At 36.1% G+C, this 22,521-nt stretch overlaps 5 protein-coding genes across 20 annotated transcripts in view; all 5 read left to right on the top strand.

Moving 5' to 3' along the window:
* The window catches only part of LOC134823535 (nuclear receptor-binding protein-like), a 42,066-nt gene extending 40,341 nt beyond the window's left edge, over positions 1 to 1,725 (top strand). For all 16 annotated transcript variants that reach the window (XM_063835045.1, XM_063835051.1, XM_063835050.1 and 13 more), the window contains 2 exons: positions 308 to 394; positions 736 to 1,725. In XM_063835045.1, coding sequence (XP_063691115.1) covers positions 308 to 394; positions 736 to 873 — 225 coding nt within the window. In that variant the 3' untranslated portion in view covers positions 874 to 1,725. The remainder of the gene's footprint in view (positions 1 to 307; positions 395 to 735) is intronic.
* Positions 1 to 22,521, top strand: part of LOC134823540 (microtubule-associated protein RP/EB family member 3-like) — a 114,016-nt gene that overhangs the window by 78,265 nt on the left and 13,230 nt on the right. The window contains exons 2-3 of the mRNA XM_063835055.1: positions 14,656 to 14,809; positions 21,423 to 21,461. Of these exons, the coding sequence (XP_063691125.1) occupies positions 14,674 to 14,809; positions 21,423 to 21,461 (175 nt within the window). The 5' untranslated portion in view covers positions 14,656 to 14,673. The remainder of the gene's footprint in view (positions 1 to 14,655; positions 14,810 to 21,422; positions 21,462 to 22,521) is intronic.
* On the top strand, positions 5,111 to 6,594 carry LOC134823279 (probable tRNA (uracil-O(2)-)-methyltransferase). The gene is given in 4 exon segments (XM_063834689.1): positions 5,111 to 5,991; positions 5,994 to 6,046; positions 6,288 to 6,416; positions 6,418 to 6,594. Coding segments are annotated over 4 exon segments (1,002 nt in total). The 5' UTR covers positions 5,111 to 5,348.
* LOC134822862 (probable tRNA (uracil-O(2)-)-methyltransferase) lies at positions 9,784 to 11,487 on the top strand. The gene has a single exon (XM_063834129.1). The coding sequence runs from the start codon at positions 9,784 to 9,786 to the stop codon at positions 11,485 to 11,487; it is 1,704 nt and encodes a 567-aa protein (XP_063690199.1).
* On the top strand, positions 11,743 to 13,714 carry LOC134822863 (threonine aspartase 1-like). The gene is made up of 2 exons (XM_063834130.1): positions 11,743 to 12,679; positions 13,135 to 13,714. The coding sequence occupies exons 1-2, from the start codon at positions 11,959 to 11,961 to the stop codon at positions 13,482 to 13,484; spliced, it is 1,071 nt and encodes a 356-aa protein (XP_063690200.1). The 5' UTR covers positions 11,743 to 11,958; the 3' UTR covers positions 13,485 to 13,714.

The following is a 22,521-nucleotide window of genomic DNA, read 5'->3' as shown; positions in this document are numbered from 1 at the left end:
ACTAACTAACTCACCAAATAACTAACTAACTAACTAACTAACTTACTTACTAACTAACTAACTAACTAACTAACTCACCAAATAACTAACTAACTAACTAACTCACCAAATAACTAACTAACTAACTCGCTAACTAACTAACTAACTAACTAACTAAATAACTAACTAACTCACCAAATAACTAACTAACTAACTAACTCACCAAATAACTAACTAACTAACTCGCTAACTAACTAACTAACTAACTAACTAAATAACTAACTAACTAACTAACTAACTAACTAACTAACTAACTAACTAATCCCAGATCCTGTGTATAAAGTGTCAGCTAAACCCTAGTGCTGTGAGTGGGAATCTGCACCTAAAATTAGAGTTCCAGATGAACGATAACATGGTACGTACAATCTAACTAGCCAGATAACTTACTTATTAACCAACTAGCTAACTTACTTACAATAATAATAATTGTTATCAGTACGAAATTACTATCCATTTATCATCTATTATATAAAGCATTAATTTTTCTAAATGCAGCATGTTATGAAATGAGTTTTACCAGTGAATATAGCATATAGGAAGCTTCAAGAATTGCTTTAAATTCAAATTTTGTCCCAATCTCAGATTTGATATTTATCTGAGATAGAATTAACTAATTAACTAATTAACTAATTAACTAATTAACTAGTTAACTAATTAACTAATTAACTAATTAACAAACACGGTACCCTGTGTCAGGTGCGTATAATGAGTACGGATATAAACGAGCAAGAGGACCCAGGAGCTCTAGTAGACGAGATAATCCAATACGGACTTCTCAACAAACTGGACAGAGACATGGTACTGGAGTCGCTGGAGGAGTGTTTGTCCACGTGATGCGCGTGCTAATTTACAAGTCACGTGATACACATTGCACGTGCTATTTTACAAGTCACGTGATACACATTGCACGTGCTAGTTTACAAGTCACGTGATGCTTGTATCCTCCTCGAGCGTCCTGTGACCTCTCCACAACATGATGTACATAACATAACACTAGATTGTTCCTGTAGCCCTACGGACACTGTGTACATATTAAAGGTCACTGAGGTGCGAGTGTACACTTTACGTTGACCTATCTAATATTCTGAAATTTCTACCATTAGTCGAGCAGAATAGTCTTCTAGGATTTATATAATTGGTTTATGATTGTCAGGACTGATTTAGTCTCGCTATTGCCGCCCGGGCTCATTAAGTTTAACACACTCGCACGAGGAAGCTAACATAAGCTTTATAATAAATACTGGCTTACTGGTCGGCTATCAATAGCTAAGATTATTTGGTTAGTTATTTGTACGATAAATTGATGCAATTTTTGTTAAGATATTAAATCCCGTGAAATATACACAATATCTGTATATTATCCTAGTTTTTATTGTTGAATCAAACGTTTAACGAGGGCCCTGTTGACCGCATTTCAAGCCTTTGGTTCAACTTGACCTCGTTTTAGAGGACAAATTAAAGATAAACATGAATACTGTGGCCGGAGTGTCATCTCTTTTTGCTCCATGATACCAACCCGATAAAGGCTTAGGGCTATGTTAACATCTCAAGATTTTATCTTCTTACTTATAATCTATAACATTATTATCTCCGACTTTATCAATAATCATCACCAAGCACCATCGTTTAATTTGAAAAGGTATGATATGAATAGCCCTGTTATTTTATATGAAACGTTCGTGAAAGGATATTATGTTATTGTTAATGACATTCTATTGTTATTGGATTCGAACCCCAAACCCATCGCTCAACATGTGTATACTGTATTATTAAAAATATTAAAGAACGTAGTATTATAGGCAACCGCAAAGTGTATTATAATTAAATCATGTGATTATTCTTACTTGTTTTGTTCACCTTTATCTGTTGTTAAACTTTATTTATTCCTCATTTTGTACCAAAATAAGACTGTTTAAATTGTTAGGACGCACGGTTACATTCTAAAAAGTGTCGCGCTTTATAATTATAGAAGGAATAAATGTGGTGGAAAAGTAAGAATTTCCATCTCCTTGATCCAATGATTCGCCATTAAATTAGTCTATTTGAAGCATTTTTCACCATTCAAAAGCGATCTTATCAAACGTTCTCGGCAGCGTGTATAGTTGTAGGTTTATAACCTACTACCAAGACGCGCACCGAGTTGGACTCGTCGACGAGTCCAAAAAATATTTTACGAGTATCACCCGTTGACGTGTGTAGACTGTAGTGGTACCAGGTACTAGTAGTAGTACTAGTAGATAAAAATATAAATTGTTATACGTTGTATATAACCCGACGAGCCCCCCCCCCCCCCCCCCCCTGTATCGTAGAAACGGTACAGGGGAAATAAAAACTGTTTCCACTAACCACTTAGTAAAACGACAATGGGGGTCACGACGTGATACAAAATATAAAGTGGTCAAGGACTTGAATTTTCCATTGTTAATGGACTAACCCGGCGCGCGCTACATCGTGGCAGTGGCACTAATTGTTGACCATTGTTAATGATCTGGCCCGGCGCGCGCTAACATTTCGAGAAGAAAGCGGCGCGCGCTACTTCGAAGAAATTTAGACGAGTAACATCCGTCAAGCGGAATCGAATAGAGATTCAGTGGAATGACAGAATGAGCGCCGCCTCGATTCACGATGTCAATCCTGATCCTTCGCATGATCTCACCGATATGCATAAGGATTGAGACATAATTCCAACAAGACACACGCCAAAGACGCACAGTTTACAGAGTGATGTCAACAATTAATTTAAACACACTGATGTCATTATAATTTAGCTCGTCATACGTTGTATGACCCGCCGCGCACGAAGTATCGTCCCCCTATAGTGAAGCGACAGTGGGGGTCACCACGTGATACAAAATTTAGCATGACCGGTGATAGTCTGGAAAGAAAAACACAAATATAAATAAATTACTAAACAAGGAGTATACTTTTACAGGATTGACTTTGACCATTGTTAATGATCTGGCCCGGCGCGCGCTACTTCGTAGCTCGTGCCATCGAGAAGAAAGCGGCGCGCGCTACTTCGAAGAAATTTAGACGAGTAACATCCGTCAAGATTGATTTCGAAAATACTAATAGTTCTATTAACTCTCGGGCAGACTTTCGAGAAGGTTGCGAGAAGCATTAGTGGATGCGCGGCCCAGTAGTCCATCGCGCTACAAATGGGAACCCCCACAGGAAAAGAATAAGACTTGACTTATTAAGAACGACAATAATTGCTCTTTGAGGAGAAAGAGGGATAAAAAGCGGTAGTAAAGTTAAGATATCAGATTTAGATATTAATTTAGAGCCAACAAATTGAATTAGCTACTTTTACTACTACAACAAAGGGTTTTTATGAAATTTTCTAAGATTTTTTATTGAATTTCTATATAGAAATTTTGTATAGGGTTATTGTTATATTATGTGTATATTGTTTGAATAATTTCAATCGTGCAAAAAAATTAAAAAAATTAAAAAAATAAATAAAAACCGAAACAGATCTAATAAAGAGACATTGGACAAGTGTTTTATAAATCTTTATTCCACTGCGAAGTTTGATTAAGTTTTTGAAAATAGAATAATGTTTTGATAAATTTTTGTTGGTGGGAGAATATATATATTTTTATATATTTTTTCATTCACTACCCAGTACAACCACCAATGCTTTTGCCAAAAGTGTCTTCATGAGGACTCATACCAAATGGAATCATGTTCCATTCAATGTTCAAGAGGTCGAAAAAAAACCAATTTTGTATATTATATATGTATTGTAATAAAACGAAAGTTCTTTAAAAAAGAGGTTGATAATATGGGGTTGATCACATATTACAAAAGATGGAATCTCCAACGGGTCAGAGATATTCAGACTCAGTTACATATCTTAGAAAGCGCTTGCGCTTTGAGGTATTAAAGACAACAGTTATTTCGATAAGGGGGGGGGGACAGAGGGCCCAAGTTGCGACCTAAACCAGACAATATTGAAGATTTAGATTTAAATATTGAGCCCTTTGGCTAGAGAATACTTTCTTAAATATTTTTGACAGTTTTTAATATTGGTAATGTTAACGAATTGTAATTGATTGATATGTAATATTTAGGCCCGTGGCCAGTTTTCATCAATGTTCACATATTACGTAATCAGCCGAGGGGGAGGGGGTTTCCAAATAATTACGCTACTGTAATTTTAACACAAAAGCTATGTGTAAAACTTATTAAAAATTGTCCAAAATGTGATTACATAATATGTGAACGATCCCATGTTACAGAATTTAAATCCAAGCTTACTGCTCACATGTGTGAGAAAAGTTTGACGAGGAGCACTGATTCAGAATCGGATGCCTCTTTGGAGACAGATGTAAATCAATGAAACAAACCATATTCATTTGATTGACGTTGCTAGTTTCACTTTTTATTTGTAGACAAGGTAACGTGTATGTACCTTTTCTTTTCTGCGCACTCCCTCATCGAAGAGGATCCATACCTAATGTTTGGTAGCTGATGCATAATATTCAACTTTTAAACTGTCTCCATTCCACCTATACTAACTGCTAACATCGCACTTTCACAACTCAAATATTATATGATCTGATTGATAATTAATTTGATAGGTAATTATTTTGGTTATTTGTGGTGGTATATTTTAATTTTGGCTGGGCCCATGCTTGTACAGGAGTTGCATCTGCACTCGATATCTGTGTTTTGGTGATCCACAATTACAAGTCGTTTAATTACAGAAATTTTAAGTCTTTTGCGCATATAAAAATAGTTTGCAAATCTACATATACTTTCAGGATGCATTTTTTAATTTAATCCATTGTGTAATCGTATGTAATTGTTTGATTTGAAAGATTTCATTTTTTTTTTAAATAATAATAAATTGTAAATCACACTGCTTACAATTTGATTCTAACTTCCTCTTGCAGGCCCAGGTGTAGTATATTACCAACATGACAATGAACTCAATTGGGGACAAGGACTTTGAAGTTACACAGCAGGATGTTAAAAACTTTGTAAGTGTCTTTGATACACTCTCCAGTAGGCCTCAGCTCATTTTTGAAGACATAAAGTACTGTGTACTGGAAAATGAACCAGCACTACCTGAATTAGTTCATGATCTCTTAAAACGTCCACTCTTTGGAATTTCTGATATAAACACCTTCAATCCAGAAATAATAATCAGTGGAGAAGTTCTTTTGAGCAAAGGTCATCATCAAAAATTTGTTGCCGCTAGGACAGAATCGAATTTTATAGTATCAGTGTTTGACTCAGTGAGCAAAGAAATTCATTGTTTCTTATATGTGTGCTACGAAAAAGGACTATGCAAGGTTAAGATGAGGTCCAAGATATGGGAGAAACAGCCTGAAAACTCTTCCTTAAGTTTTAAGATCCAAAAAGTTGTTAAATGGTTGACTGCAGATGATTTTAAATTTAAAACTCCTCCTAATGCTGCTGTGTGTCCTAAACAATACTATCTGACATATAATCATCTAAAAGAAAAGTATGCCCAAGACATATTTGATGCTTGGGACATGCAAACAGATCCAAGTAAATTCATACATGAAGATATTGGTATAGCATCATATCTTATCTGTCTTTGGAAATCTCGATATGCAGATAATGCTCAAGACTATGTTAAATTTGTTGATATAGGTTGTGGAAATGGGCTTCTTGTTTACCTCCTAAATCAAGAGAAATTTAGTGGCATCGGTATAGATGTTAAATCCAGAAATATTTGGTATACATTGTTTTCTAATAGTAAATTGTGTGAGAAATTTTTTGACCCTCAGAGCTGGAATGAAATCTCGGATCACAACTGGCTAATAGGAAATCATTCAGATGAACTTACCCCTTGGTTGCCATATGTAGCATCAATGATTTCATACAACTGTGATTTCTTTGTCTTACCCTGCTGCACGTGGAATTTTACTGCCAAGTACTCTAGAACAAACGCTACTCTCTCCACATACCACTGTTATTTGACTTTGTAGAGTCAGTAATATCTGATTTTGGGTTCAAGTATCAACGAGATGTAATGAAAATCCCATCTACTAAACGAACTTGTTTTGTATCCGAAGGAAGATATTACACTGAAACTGATCATAAAATTAAACAGAAACTCATCCTTGATGTGGTCAGGGGGCATTCTGGCAATCAGAGTAATTTGAATTGTGTTGTAAGATCCAAAGACATTAAAATCAGGAACGGTTCCAAATTGGACAAGACACTGTGCTCTAGAATAGTTAACTTTACTGCTTCTTTACTGCTGCAAGATGTTAAGGGAGGAGAAAACCGCTTGGTCTGCAGGCAAATCTATTCATCTGAAAGAAATAATTTCTGCTATCAAACAAAACATTGACTTTGAAGAGGCTCTTAAAGACCAAAATGGAGGTATCCAAACTGTTTTTGAGAAATTTCCATCAGTTATTTACCATTAGAAATGGTATGGTTTCCCTGAGAGACTGGTCAAAGGAAACTAAAAAGTCCAGCTATCGGAAAACGCCCAACAGGAAATATGACAGCGCAGCTTTAAAGAAGTCGAAACGTGTTGGTTTTATGAACATCATCCCAAGGTTGTAATCTGTCTGCTTCTAGTTGTGGTTATGCTCATGGTCCTGGAGAACTTAATATTATCCCTTTTATTAAAAAAGTAGAATAGAAGAGTGTGTTCATATCATTTCCCTAGGAAGGTGTTATAATTCTTCCATAGATGGGATTTTACTTTTTGTTTTCGGTTTTCACATTATGTTTTGTTTTAAATTATTAAGTTACTGTAGAATTAAACAGCATTAGATTAATAATGATTCTTTAACAAGGTGTATATTCTGTGCTGATTCAACATTGAGCTCCTTATAAATGACCTTTTAGGTCACTAAAGTTTATAACTCCCATATGAATTAAGATATTTGTGCCCCAAATAGATCTGCTGCGATTACGTTCATGAAATGATTCAAAATGTTAACCTTCTGTATATAAACGAGCCAATAACTGAAATTCTAGTAACTAAGAAGTGCTATACTAATTTCATTTATTTTACCTCAACAACCATAAGGATTTCAGATGATATGGAATGTGGTTCTATATAACACTATGTGACACGATGTGGATTGGCCGCCATTTCGCAGTTCACGTAAGCTGGAAATTTCACATGAAACCAACAAACTCTAAGATCTTATGCAAAATTGGTATGCAGTATGTCCGCACTATTACTGTGGAGAAGTGCACTGATGTGCTGTAGCCGGATTACTTCTAGGTAGAAGATTCCCCTCTCTAATGCGGCTGAAGTATATTACGATGATAAAACAAGGACAGCTTCTATCTGCTCTACAGCCTGATTGTCACTTTGATTGAAAATGTTGACACCATATAGATCGTGGAGTATGATGGCTAGACACCCTGAAAATACTACGTCATTCCTCCCAGGATCATGTGGGACAAAGTACTATATGATCGGTACTCTCAGAAAGTGCTGTCATTTTGCCAAACCAAATCTGTACAAAAATAGTATCAAGATGTTCTCAAAGCCGAAAGTACTTCAATGTAATTACCCATAAAAGATGAAGGTCAACTCTGAGTAGCTATTAAAGGGTCCCCGATGAAAAAAGAAAGAACTCGATTTAGCGAAAGATCGTACAATAGCGTCTAACCATGAAAAGAAAAGACCAATTGTGTTGTGACACAGAAAATTATATATCATTCAATATATGAACTTAGGGTAATGTATACAATTAACACGCATTGTACTTTTGTAGTTTGGATTGATTTATTTAGGTAATAAAGCAGCCTATGCTAATTTTTACACACTATCTTGAAATTGATGGGGCAGGAAAAGTTAATTTTGTCACATTTTTAGTGACTTTGACAAATTTAGCCTAAAATTGCTAAACTTGAGCTCTGATGTTCTGGACAATATTCTACCAATCGTTTCTGAAAGAGTATTGAATTCTAATAGAGTTATAGATCTTCAAAATAGGGGCAAGACATGTTTACTTTGTCACATCAGTTATTATTACAGTTGGGTAATCGTCATCACATTAACATATATTTTTTTGTAGTTTGGATTGATTTATTTAGGTAATAAGGCAGCCTATGCTAATTTTTACACACTATCTTGAAATTGTTGGGGCAGGAAAAGTTAATTTTGTCACATTTTTAGTGACTTTGACAAATTTAACCTAAAATTGTTAAACTTGAGCTCTGATGTTCTGGACAATATTCTACCAATTTTTTCTGAAAGAATGTTGAATTCTAAAAGAGTTATAGAATATATAGATCTTCAAAATAGGGGCAAGACATGTTTACTTTGTCACATCAGTTATTATAAGAGTTATTATAAGAGACTATTTCATTATATAATCATTGTTTTTAACCTATTTACGATTTCGTATAATTTTTTGTGACAATGTAAACATCAACTGATCTTAACTTGCATCAACTACATTGTCATCATGTAAAGTTTTTCCACCTTTCAAACCAAAATCAGATATAAATAATTCGCCCAAAATTTTAAATTCCATATATTGTGACAGAATTAACCTCATTTCCCAATAACCAAGTGCCTGTAATAGCTATCTATTCAAAGCAACATATTTTAGGGCTATGATTGGTACTCCATACTTGGTAGATCAACCATCAAATAATGAGTAAAAAGGGTTTTGAGGACACCTCACAGTAGAATAGAGGTATGGTATTCTGAGTGTGACAAAGTTACCTAAATATTGCCTTGTAACCGTTCGATCCGTGCCCTTTAACCAATGCTGTATCATAATTGTTAGATTGACCTAATCTACTATGTTTCAGACCAAGGAATGATAATTAGACAACTGCAGTTAACTAAGTCACAAAAATGTGACATTTGAAACATTATAGTGCCTAACAACAATAGATTTTCTTTCTGAACAGTGCATATGGGAGTATGGGTTACGTGGCTAATGTTCAGAACTTCTGAACGTGCTAGGTTAATAGATGTCAAAATTAAGCCACTATCGTCAAAAACGCTATTATTTTTGTTTACCAATATCCTCAAACTCAAATGAACGTGTCCATATGTAGTGATTACATAATATGTGAACGATCCCATGTTACAGAATTTAAATCCAAGCTTACTGCTCACATGTGTGAGAAAAGTTTGACGAGGAGCACTGATTCAGAATCGGATGCCTCTTTGGAGACAGATGTAAATCAATGAAACAAACCATATTCATTTGATTGACGTTGCTAGTTTCACTTTTTATTTGTAGACAAGGTAACGTGTATGTACCTTTTCTTTTCTGCGCACTCCCTCATCAAAGAGGATCCATACCTAATGTTTGGTAGCTGATGCATAATATTCAACTTTTAAACTGTCTCCATTCCACCTATACTAACTGCTAACATCGCACTTTCACAACTCAAATATTATATGATCTGATTGATAATTAATTTGATTGGTAATTATTTTGGTTATTTGTGGTGGTATATTTTAATTTTGGCTGGGCCCATGCTTGTACAGGAGTTGCATCTGCACTCGATATCTGTGTTTTGGTGATCCACAATTACAAGTCGTTTAATTACAGAAATTTTAAGTCTTTTGCATATAAAAATAGTTTGCAAATCTACATATTATACTTTCAGGATGCATTTTTTAATTTAATCCATTGTGTAATCGTATGTAATTGTTTGATTTGAAAGATTTCATTTTTTTTTTTTATAATAATAAATTGTAAATCACACTGCTTACAATTTGATTCTAACTTCCTCTTGCAGGCCCAGGTGTAGTATATTACCAACATGACAATGAACTCAATTGGGGACAAGGACTTTGAAGTTACACAGCAGGATGTTAAAAACTTTGTAAGTGTCTTTGATACACTCTCCAGTAGGCCTCAGCTCATTTTTGAAGACATAAAGTACTGCGTACTGGAAAATGAACCAGCACTACCTGAATTAGTTCATGATCTCTTAAAACGTCCACTCTTTGGAATTTCTGATATAAACACCTTCAATCCAGAAATAATAATCAGTGGAGAAGTTCTTTTGAGCAAAGGTCATCATCAAAAATTTGTTGCCGCTAGGACAGAATCGAATTTTATAGTATCAGTGTTTGACTCAGTGAGCAAAGAAATTCATTGTTTCTTATATGTGTGCTACGAAAAAGGACTATGCAAGGTTAAGATGAGGTCCAAGATATGGGAGAAACAGCCTGAAAACTCTTCCTTAAGTTTTAAGATCCAAAAAGTTGTTAAATGGTTGACTGCAGATGATTTTAAATTTAAAACTCCTCCTAATGCTGCTGTGTGTCCTAAACAATACTATCTGACATATAATCATCTAAAAGAAAAGTATGCCCAAGACATATTTGATGCTTGGGACATGCAAACAGATCCAAGTAAATTCATACATGAAGATATTGGTATAGCATCATATCTTATCTGTCTTTGGAAATCTCGATATGCAGATAATGCTCAAGACTATGTTAAATTTGTTGATATAGGTTGTGGAAATGGGCTTCTTGTTTACCTCTTAAATCAAGAGAAATTTAGTGGCATCGGTATAGATGTTAAATCCAGAAATATTTGGTATACATTGTTTTCTAATAGTAAATTGTGTGAGAAATTTTTTGACCCTCAGAGCTGGAATGAAATCTCGGATCACAACTGGCTAATAGGAAATCATTCAGATGAACTTACCCCTTGGTTGCCATATGTAGCATCAATGATTTCATACAACTGTGATTTCTTTGTCTTACCCTGCTGCACGTGGAATTTTACTGCCAAGTACTCTAGAACAAATGCTACTCTCTCCACATACCACTGTTATTTGAACTTTGTAGAGTCAGTAATATCTGATTTTGGGTTCAAGTATCAACGAGATGTAATGAAAATCCCATCTACTAAACGAACTTGTTTTGTATCCGAAGGAAGATATTACACTGAAACTGATCATAAAATTAAACAGAAACTCATCCTTGATGTGGTCAGGGGGCATTCTGGCAATCAGAGTAATTTGAATTGTGTTGTAAGATCCAAAGACATTAAAATCAGGAACGGTTCCAAATTGGACAAGACACTGTGCTCTAGAATAGTTAACTTTACTGCTTCTTTACTGCTGCAAGATGTTAAGGGAGGAGAAACCGCTTGGTCTGCAGGCAAATCTATTCATCTGAAAGAAATAATTTCTGCTATCAAACAAAACATTGACTTTGAAGAGGCTCTTAAAGACCAAAATGGAGGTATCCAAACTGTTTTGAGAAATTTCCATCAGTTATTTACCATTAGAAATGGTATGGTTTCCCTGAGAGACTGGTCAAAGGAAACTAAAAAGTCCAGCTATCGGAAAACGCCCAACAGGAAATATGACAGCGCAGCTTTAAAGAAGTCGAAACTGTGTTGGTTTTATGAACATCATCCCCAAGGTTGTAATCTGTCTGCTTCTAGTTGTGGTTATGCTCATGGTCCTGGAGAACTTAATATTATCCCTTTTATTAAAAAGTAGAATAGAAGAGTGTGTTCATATCATTTCCCTAGGAAGGTGTTATAATTCTTCCATAGATGGGATTTTACTTTTTGTTTTCGGTTTTCACATTATGTTTTGTTTTAATTATTAAGTTACTGTAGAATTAAACAGCATTAGATTAATAATGATTCTTTAACAAGGTGTATATTCTGTGCTGATTCAACATTGATGCTCCTTATAAATGACTCTTTTAGGTCACTAAAGTTTATAACTCCCATATGAATTAAGATATTTGTGCCCCAAATAGATCTGCTGCGATACGTTCATGAAATGATTCAAAATGTTAACCTTCCGTATATAAACGAGCCAATAACTGAAATTCTAGTAACCTAGTAAGCTGCTAGTAACTGAAATCTTTCATTTATTTTTACCTCAACAACAACATAAGATTTCAGATGTAATGATGACGATGTGGTTGCTATGGTAACACTATGGTGACGATGTGGATTTATGCCGCACATTGTCGCAGTTCACACTGGAGCTGGAAACTGTTCACATGAAACAAACAAACTCCTAAAGATCTTATGCAAAAGTGTATGCAGTGAAGTGTCCGCACTATTAGCTGGTGGGAGAAGTGCTACTGATGCTGCTGTAGCCGGATCACTTCTATTAGAAGATTCCCCTCTCACTAATGCTGGCTTGGGAAGTTCTATTACAGATGATAAAAAGACAAGGACCGAGGCTTCTATCTGCTCGACAGTCTCCGGATTTCACTGTGCTGGTGATCTGGAAAATGTTAGACACCCTATAAAGATAGTGGAGATGATGGCTAGGGACACCCTGGAAAATACCTCACAGTACATTCCTCCCAGGATCATGGTGGGACAAAGTGCTATTGATCGGTACTCTCAGAAAGATGCTGTCATCTGCCAAACCAACATCTGTACAAAAAGAAGTATCAAGATGTTCTACAAAGCCGAAAAGTACTTCAATGGTAAATTACCCGCAAAAAGACGGAAGGTCGACCCTGAGGTAGCTATCAAAGATCCGGATGAAATAAAGAAAGAAGTCTCGTTTAGCGAAAGTAGTAAAATAGCATCTAACCATGAGAAAGAAGAAGGACCAGATGGTGTTGAGGACACAGTGGGAGTTGTATGTATTGATAGTACTGGTGATATCACCTGTGCAACTTCCTCAGGGGGCAGTGTTTACAAGTACAGCGGCAGACTTGGTAAGCTTTAATATTGCCCTGTACAATGATATATCTTTATAGGACAATTCTACTTGTACATCCCTAGCTTTTAAGTGGTGAAAGTTACTATACTTTACACTCGGTAATGAACAGTTTCCAATAAGCGGATAACTGAACACGTGTAGTTGTGTAAATAGTGGTGTAATACAGAGTGGTAATTAGTTTGTTCTAACTGGACATACAGTTATAGCTCTATAGTGAGTAGTAACAGTGTTCATGGTAGGTACCACTGCACTAGCCATCTCAACTAGTATTTATTCAAGGTGGCATGAACTTTCAATTACAATGTCAGTGGCTCGATTATTTGTTGAAGTATTTCTGGTATGTTCTCTTTCTGTGACTTTACCGATGGCAGAAGTACAAAATCAGTAGTCAAATATTAATGTGTATTTACCATTAATATAAGTTAAATATTAACGCGTGTTTACCATCAGGACAGTGCTGTACCCACGGTGCAGGGAGTTACACAACACCTTCCCTTGGTATCGTAACCACTGGCAACGGAGAGCAGATCATCAACAAGCTAATAGCAGTGACCGTGGCACACAAACTACCTTACTGCACGGACCCGCGCGCTGCGCTGGACGCGTGCTTCCAGCACAAGGAGAGTAGGATGTGTGGGTTTGTAGCAGTGGAGAAAGGTGAGGAGGGTGTGGCGACTGTGCACGTGCAACACACCCTGACTAATATGGTGGTGGGGTTTATGAGTGCGCAGATGGAGGCACCTGTTGTCAGAGTCGTCACTAGTGAGGCTCCTGTTTTTATAGAAACTGTCAGGATGTGAAATGAGGCCATCTGAGGATATATACCACTACCACCCGACCCTGTTTATTGACTTTCAGCTGTGTCGACCTGTTTTATTATTCATTTCAGTTGATATCTGCCTGTAAAATTGATTCCAATTGGTTTTATCTAGAATTAATATAATATTATGTTTTTAACAGATGATTTGATACTTAATTTATTGTTTTGATAACATAATGTCGTTATCTAAAAAAACTAATGATTCATCCATCACGTGTATTTCTAAAACTAATAATTGATAAACGAAATGTATAATTTGAGATAACATTACTTAATGTATTAGTAACTAGATAGTCTCTATATTAGATCAATATGCAGTAAAGCATGAAGTGTTCTCTCTGTTATCTAGTACTCCCACATATAAAATAACATCTGTTTATGAAAACATAGTTTTAACATTATACAGGCTCTACATTCCAAAGATAAAGGAAGTGAATCTTCTAGAATATAATATTATGTATGTATAATGTATATATGATGAGAGGGGTAACACTTTGTACTGAGGAAGGTACTTCCTTCTGAATATTATAAAATATGTGGATATCTACCACATGTATTAATACCTATTATATTCAGTAGCTAAGTAGTAACGATGCCACCAAACTGCTACCTGTATTCAGTAGCTAAGTAGTAACGATGCCACCAAACTGATACCTGTATTCAGTAGCTAAGTAGTAACGATGCCACCAAACTGATACCTGTATTCAGTAGTTAAGTAGTAACGATGCCACCAAACTAATACCTGTATTCAGTAGCTAAGTAGTAACGATGCCGCCAAACTAATACCTATATTCAGTAGCTAAGTAGTAACGATGCCACCAAACTAATACCTGTATTCAGTAGCTAAGTAGTAACGATGCCACCAAACTAATACCTGTATTCAGTAGCTAAGTAGTAACGATGCCACCAAACTAATACCTGTATTCAGTAGCTAAGTAGTAACGATGCCACCAAACTAATACCTATATTCAGTAGTTAAGTAGTAACGATGCCACCAAACTAATACCTGTATTCATTAGCTAAGTAGTAACGATGCCACCAAATTAAACTAATACCTATATTCAGTAGTTAAGTAGTAACGATGCCACCAAACTGATACCTATATTCAGTAGTTAAGTAGTAACGATGCCGCCAAACTAATACCTGTATTCAGTAGCTAAGTAGTAACGATGCCACCAATGACGTTACCAATAAACGTGACGAGCACGTCAAACAACATGGACACGCTGAGCAGGAACGAACTGGTGGGATTTATTAACGATACCCTCGCCCTTAACTACACCAAGGTGGAGCAGATGTGCTCAGGTAATTATAACATAATTATAACATAATTATAATATATATTGTATAATGTATATTGTATAACATGTACAGGCAAGGTCCCTAAGTTTGTACTCTTACTTGTTTTATTAATATTCTTTTAAATAATGTTTCAATTTAATGATTACATCCCCCCTCGATTTGATTGTTCTCCTGTAAATTTTACAAAACGGATCTCTTGCACAAATACATATAACACAAGTACATTAAATTAGTACATTACACAAACACATTACAAACGTACATTACATCAGTACATTACACAAATACATAACACAAGTCACAAGTACATTACACAAGTACATTACATCAGTACATTAGACACACCAAATGTAGAGAATATATTTAATATGTAAATGTACCATGGCCATTTGCTTTTAGAATTTAGTGGATAAAATAGACACCACGTGCGTCATTTCAGCATAAGATATTATCCTATCTAGTATCTAAAGCTTATAATTTTAATAACTACTAGTATAGCGTATTATAACTATTAATTAGTAATACTGCTAGCTTATGCTTATTATATACATAATACATGTTCGGTGTAGGGATCCAGCAGGAATCTTATATTATACTGCTTGATTAGTTTAGACGTCGCTCAACTTGTACTTGAGATATTACATTTTTTAACCGGTGAGCTGGATGATGTAACCATCCGCAAACATTAAGCAAAGATACTGGTTTAATTAACGTTGCTAGACAGTTGATTCTCAATAAAGTAAATCTATTTCCAATGCCTCGTTACCGTGGTTACTTCACCTGGTTACCTGGTTACCATGGTTACTTCACCTGGTTACCATGGTTACTTCACCTGGTTACCATGGTTACTTCACCTGGTTACCATGGTTAATTCACCTGGTTACCATGGTTACTTCACCTGGTTACCATGGTTACTTCATCTGGTTACCAATTACCATGGTTACTTCACCTGGTTACCATGGTTACTTCACCTGGTAACCATGGTTACTTCACCTGGTTACCATAGTTACTTCACCTGGTTACCATGGTTACTTCACCTGGTTACCATGGTTACTTCACCTGGTTACCATGGTTACTTCACCTGGTTACCATGGTTACTTCACCTGGTTACCATGGTTACTTCACCTGGTTACCATGGTTACTTCATCTGGTTACCATGGTTACTTCATCTGGTTACCATGGTTACTTCACCTGGTTACCATGGTTACTTCACCTGGTTACCATGGTTACTTCACCTGGTTACCAGGCCATGGTTACTTCACCTGGTTAGTGGTTACCATGGTTACTTCACCTGGTTACTATGGTTACTTCACCTGGTTACCATGGTTACTTCACCTGGTTACCATGGTTACTTCACCTGGTTACCATGGTTACTTTATCTCAGATCACGGAGGGAGATAAACGCAAATTAAGCTCGCTAATTCCAGAGCAAATGTTAAGGTTATTCTTATTAGGGTATATTGTGGAGCATAATAATAAGTGCTAACATCCCATTAGGTTTAATGGTTGTTTATAATTTAATGGTTATGTAAAAGATAAAATACTCATGAACTACTACTCATGGTCCGACAGGTACAAATATCAAAAGTTTCTACATTAGTTAACTTAAAACACCGTGTTAAACACAAGGTGGATCAGTGTTAAACACAAGGTGGATCAGTGTAGTGTAATACCTAGTGTGTTACCCTTGTTATCCTTGTACAGTGTTACTAAGCACTGTCCAGACTCCAGCTTAATGAATCTCTATAACTTTACTGGTACTGTAATACTCTCTAGACATTGGTATAATTCTCCCTCTAATACTGTGTTAGTGCTTCAGTCACTGTTAGAACGCTTTCTCAGCAGTAGTTTTCTTTTTCTCACATTACCTCACACATATTTAATACCTCAGTTTTTTGTTATGATCGAAAATAAAGTTAACTACATATGCGGAGTCTACAAACTAGTAGCATCTTGCACTGTTAAACTGTAAAACTCTAATAACGGTGACATAATAATCCCACCAACTCTCTAACTCACCGCCGCACCTGTACAAGTACATTATATTTTATGCACATAGCATTCCTGGATATGTGTTCAGTGTAAGGAATCTTATATTGTATAATCCCAATAATGCTGCTAGTTTATAACATACATGCGTTCAACAGATCTTACAAAACTGTTACAATATTACGTTAAGTGAGGAAATGTAAAGCTCTCTGTAGAGTGTAGCCTCTGTGTCTGGTATTATATTAAGATTCTACACAGATTCTACACAGTGTACAAAATAAGTAGAGGCAAATCCTTCCACTTAATGACCGATCAAATCCCGGAATAATTGTAACGTGTCAAAATAATATGCCCACCCCCCTCCTCACCTGTTACCATGGTTACAGCCCCCCTCCTCACCTGTTACCATGGTTACAGCCCCCTCCTCACCTTTTACCATGGTTACAGCCCCCTCCTCACCTGTTACCATGGTGACATCCCCCTCCCCCTCCTCACCTGTTACCATGGTTACAGCCCCCCCCCTCCTCACCTGTTACCATGGTTATAGCCCCCCTCCTCACCTGTTACCATGGTTACAGCCCCCCTCCTCACCTGTTACCATGGTTACATCCCCCTCCTCGCCTGTTACCATGGTTACAGCCCCCCCCCTCCTTACCTGTTACCATGGTTACAGCCCCCCTCCTCACCTGTTACCATGGTTATAGCCCCCCTCCTCACCTGTTACCATGGTTACAGCCCCCCTCCTCACCTGTTACCATGGTTACATCCCCCTCCTCGCCTGTTACCATGGTTACAGCCCCCCCCCTCCTTACCTGTTACCATGGTTACAGCCCCCCTCCTCACCTGTTACCATGGTTACATCCCCCTCCTCGCCTGTTACCATGGTTACATCCCCTCCTCACCTGTTACCATGGTTACATCCCCTCCTCACCTGTTACCATGGTTACAGCCCCCTCCTCACCTGTTACCATGGTGACATCCCCCTCCTCACCTGTTACCATGGTTACAGCCCCCTCCTCACCTGTTACCATGGTTACAGCCCCCTCCTCACCTGTTACCATGGTTACAGCCCCCTCCTCACCTGTTACCATGGTGACATCCCCCTCCTCACCTGTTACCATGGTTACAGCCCCCTCCTCACCTGTTACCATGGTTACAGGCCCCTCCCCCTCCTCACCTGTTACCATGGTTACAGCCCCCTCCTCACCTGTTACCATGGTTACAGCCCCCCCCCCCCCCCCCCCCCCAGCCCCCTCCTCACCTGTTACCTAATCCACATCTACAGTATAAAGTCATTACTGTACTGTAGCCTGTAGGGTAGATTTGGTAGATTTGGTATCATAGCAGCAGTGTATAATGTACGGTACAATTACACGTTAGCGTAGGGTGTAGTTGTTAGGAATTTCGTTTTGTGAAACCATGTGAAGTAGAACGCAACAGTTGAGATTTTGTAGTATAGGCTGTTGTCTTTAATTTTTTCATTTTTACCGTAATTGATAAATTTAAAATGAATTTTATGTGTAATTTACAAAAAAACTAAAGCTGAAATGTTGTTATTTTAAACGATTGACGTGGAACAGTTTCAATAATTGAGAAGGGGATTACTATATATAAATACGCTAATCTAACTGCGTATAAGTGAAGTTATATATGCAACTAGAGTATATAAATATGCAATAAGTTAAATATGCAATAAGTTGAATATGCAATAAGTCGAGCAGCTCCTACTTAATAACATTATATTATTCTATTTTTTATTTTATTCTATTCTATTTTTTATTCTATTCTATTCTATTCTATTCTATTCTATTCTATTCTATTCTATTCTATTCTATTCTATATATTCTTTATTATTTTATTATATTTTATTTTATTTTATTTTATTTCCCTTCTATTTTATTCTATTCTGTATTTCAATGAAATTGTTCAACATCAGGATCATGATGTCCAATGTGTATAACAGAATAGTATATAATATGCTACACTTCGTGTGTATAACAGAATAGTGACACACACTGAACAAATGTGTTTAGTGTACGTTAAATTATGTGTTATACTTGTGTAGTACACTAGTTTATACTACTTGTGTAGTGCACTAGTTTATACTACTTGTGTAGTGCACTAGTTTATACTACTTGTGTAGTGCACTAGTTTATACTACTTGTGTAGTGCACTAGTTTATACTACTTGTGTAGTGCACTAGTTTATACTACTTGTGTAGTACACTAGTTTATACTACTTGTGTAGTACACTAGTTTATACTACTTGTGTAGTACACTAGTTTATACTACTTGTGTAGTACACTAGTTTATACTACTTGTGTAGTACACTAGTTTATACTACTTGTGTAGTGCACTAGTTTATACTACTTGTGTAGTGCACTAGTTTATACTACTTGTGTAGTGCACTAGTTTATACTACTTGTGTAGTACACTAGTTTATACTACTTGTGTAGTACACTAGTTTATACTACTTGTGTAGTACACTAGTTTATACTACTTGTGTAGTACACTAGTTTATACTACTTGTGTAGTACACTAGTTTATACTACTTGTGTAGTACACTAGTTTATACTACTTGTGTAGTGCACTAGTTTATACTACTTGTGTAGTACACTAGTTTATACTACTTGTGTAGTACACTAGTTTATACTACTTGTACTGTTAGTACTATTTTAGCTCGTATTTGGAAGCCTCAGTGTAATTCACATTATTGATAATTAATGTACATGTGTAATGTGTACACTGTACAGCTAATATAAATAGATTGTACGTGATTCCCACGTGTTCATCTCTAAAATACAGTAGATTAAGGGGGCATACACCAAAACAGTGGTTTGTGCCGTCCAGACCAAATGACCTCATAGGCAGTTCAGTGACCTTCTAGCGCACCGTTTCCACACCCAAAAAAATTATTTTGAGAATTCCCTTTGAAGTTATGGGAGAAAATGTGATTTTTTATCTGCAAAGCCAAAAAATCACATTTTCTCCCATAACTTCAAAGGGAAGCATTTTAGGGTGTTTTGTTGTTCATAACTCATATATAAATGTGCTAGTTGCGGTTATTTTTCACCCTTCAAAAAGTCACTAGCACATTCCCATCAAAATTTTAGAAAAATCAGTAAATATTAAAAACGAAAAATGTGCCTAAATTTGTTGTTTGGCTTTGAGGTCCAATAGATCAGAAGGTGAATGAGTAAAAACATTTTTGAGGGCATCAAAAACTGCGCCAGAATTCAGAGAACAATTTGATGTCAAGCATCAAAAAATCCGATCTTCCCTGACTGACTTTTTGTTAAAATAAGCCTGAAAGGGACAATTTTAGCTTTTTGACTTTAAAAATTCATAACACACCAGCCTTTTTAGATACGATATCAAGATTTTACACACACCTTGAAAGAGATGTGAATAAACGGCGAGCAAAATTTCAACCCGATACCGCAAGAAATGATTAACTTATAGCGTCTCAACCACAAAATAATTTTTTCCGAAAATTGCACTCTTAACCAGGAAATGCTCGATTACAAAAATGGGTATTCCCAAAATAATTTTTTTTGGTGTGGAAACGGTGCGCTAGAAGGTCACTGAACTGCCTATGAGGTCATTTGGTCTGGACAGATTTGGTGTATGCCCCCTTAAAGTAGTTGAATATTTAAAAGCAAGTTTTGTGTTCAGAACTCGATTATATAAGTCAAACAGTAGTGTGACATTAATGTAACAGATGTGATATTAGTGTGACAGAAGTGTGACAGATGTGACATTAGTGTGACAGATGTGTGACATATGTGTGACAGATGTGTGACAGATGTGACATTAGTGTGACAGTTCTTATCAGTGTAAAGGTAATAAATCACAGATAATAATACACCCAGCACCCTACACTGTCGTATTTCTAACACAGTAGGATGGTCATGTTACGTGACTCATGTTACATGTAGATCATATTAATATTCAGTACTAAATTTACACTACAATAATACTACTGGTAATGTACGTTTACCCCATCTGTACATATTAGGTTGTAAATACTTTAATCTGAATAGCACTGGGAAAGATATTGGAAATCTGGGAGTAACTCCCAGATTTCCAATATCTTTCAAATGAAGAGACTACTACTTCAGACCCTACTTCATCTGTTGGCAGTTTGCCACTCTGCTTAATAATGACGAGAAGTAGGTGGTAGGTACTAAGTAGGTAGTATTACTACAGCACACTATAATGTGCACACCCAATGTCATGTGTGATTAGTGGTGTCATTGCCGCATCTACATCATGTTAATCTACATCCGCTAAATTCAATGGAGAAAGTTAAACGGAATAAGAGGCAAATTACTTATGAACTGATTAACCTCTTGATTACCTGTTGTATTTTGTTTTGTTGTGAGTAGCGACTCTAATCTGGTCCTCAGTTATCATAATTTACCCACTCAAGAGAGCGAAGAACGAAAAGTTGGATAAATTATAAAAATCATTCACATCCCTTCCCCTCGCTACACCAAATGTTATTATTCAATACTATAATCAGTGGAACAACAGTGTTAAATAAATTATTTAATGGGGTAAGATTCAATTAAAAACTATTTAATAATATAATGTAATGTAAGTGTTAAAACTAAAACCATTTTCAGGAGCAGCATACTGCCAGATGTTACATATGTTGTGGCCCAGTGAGTTATTTTACATTGTTTTTATCATAATTATAACAACTAAATAGTAAGTAAATACTAGTTATAGTGTTGTGAGACAGAGACAAAGTGTTGAGATTAGTGTTAGTATGCTCTCCATTGTTAGCTGCATTTATTTAACACACGGCCCCAATAAAACATGTTGTCAATTCATTTTACTTTTCATTATTAATATTATGTAATCTAAGTCTTATAGATGAAGTAAATAACTTGTTTAAGAAACAATGTTATTGCTTAATAAACAGTGAACATGTGTAGAACTAACGCCTTAAAATCATCCTCACAGAAGTGCTGAAACTTCATTCTGTCAGCACTGCTAGTGTACAAAATTAAACCATGTTACCAATTATTACATATTTATCTTCGAATTTGCAGAGAAATTATCGCGTTTATTCGCCAGATTGATAAACTGTAGCTAGCTGCTTTACATATCTGGACATGTCACAAGATTTTAGTTTTCGTAAGAATCAGCCTTAGAAAGAAATAACATACACATTTTAAATGTCAACCAAAAGTTATAAAATACTCGTGTGTGAAGGATGTAGCAATTATATTTGTATCTAACATTAACTTTACAACAACCAATAGGAAACTTGATTAGCCGACAATAATACCCATTTTGTAATTTCAGTACAAATAGAATATTCTAGAGCGCCCAATAAATTGTATATAATGTGTATATTGTGCGACAAAAGCCTGTTGACTGCTACATAGGAGGCGAGGAGCGAACCCAAACAAGTTCGCTACCGTGTTGTGATAAGTTGCTTAGTAACGTATACGTTAGTACGTTGAAATGTAATGATACTTTACATGTTGCTACACGCTACATTTTACACATTCCTATTGGTCCACACCGTTGAAATTACATGTAATATGATACGGAAATCATCCACCTTAATACTGAAGACATACAAGGAAGTGATGTCATTTCAATGCTGTAGCAGGGAAGAAGGGGCTTGTTATTCTCACCTGCTTCAACACTATTTCCACTTTATGACCTAGTTTCTATTGCGTAGTAGTTCACTCATCATCCGACAGATTA

Source organism: Bolinopsis microptera, chromosome 11 (assembly GCF_026151205.1).
Source record: "Bolinopsis microptera isolate Bmic1 chromosome 11, MBARI_Bmic_1.0, whole genome shotgun sequence".
Lineage (NCBI taxonomy): Eukaryota > Metazoa > Ctenophora > Tentaculata > Lobata > Bolinopsidae > Bolinopsis > Bolinopsis microptera.
The sequence above is the reverse complement of the archived record's forward strand: the minus strand, read 5'-3'. Positions and strand labels throughout refer to the sequence as shown.

Excerpts from the sequence above, each read along its gene's own strand:
- LOC134822862 (XM_063834129.1), top strand. The coding sequence starts at position 9,784 with ATGACAATGAACTCAATTGGGGACAAGGACTTTGAAGTTACACAGCAG.
- LOC134822863 (XM_063834130.1), top strand. The coding sequence starts at position 11,959 with ATGCCGCACATTGTCGCAGTTCACACTGGAGCTGGAAACTGTTCACAT. Across the intron at positions 12,680-13,134 it reads CAAGTACAGCGGCAGACTTG|GACAGTGCTGTACCCACGGT; the intron begins GTAAGCTTTAAT and ends GTTTACCATCAG.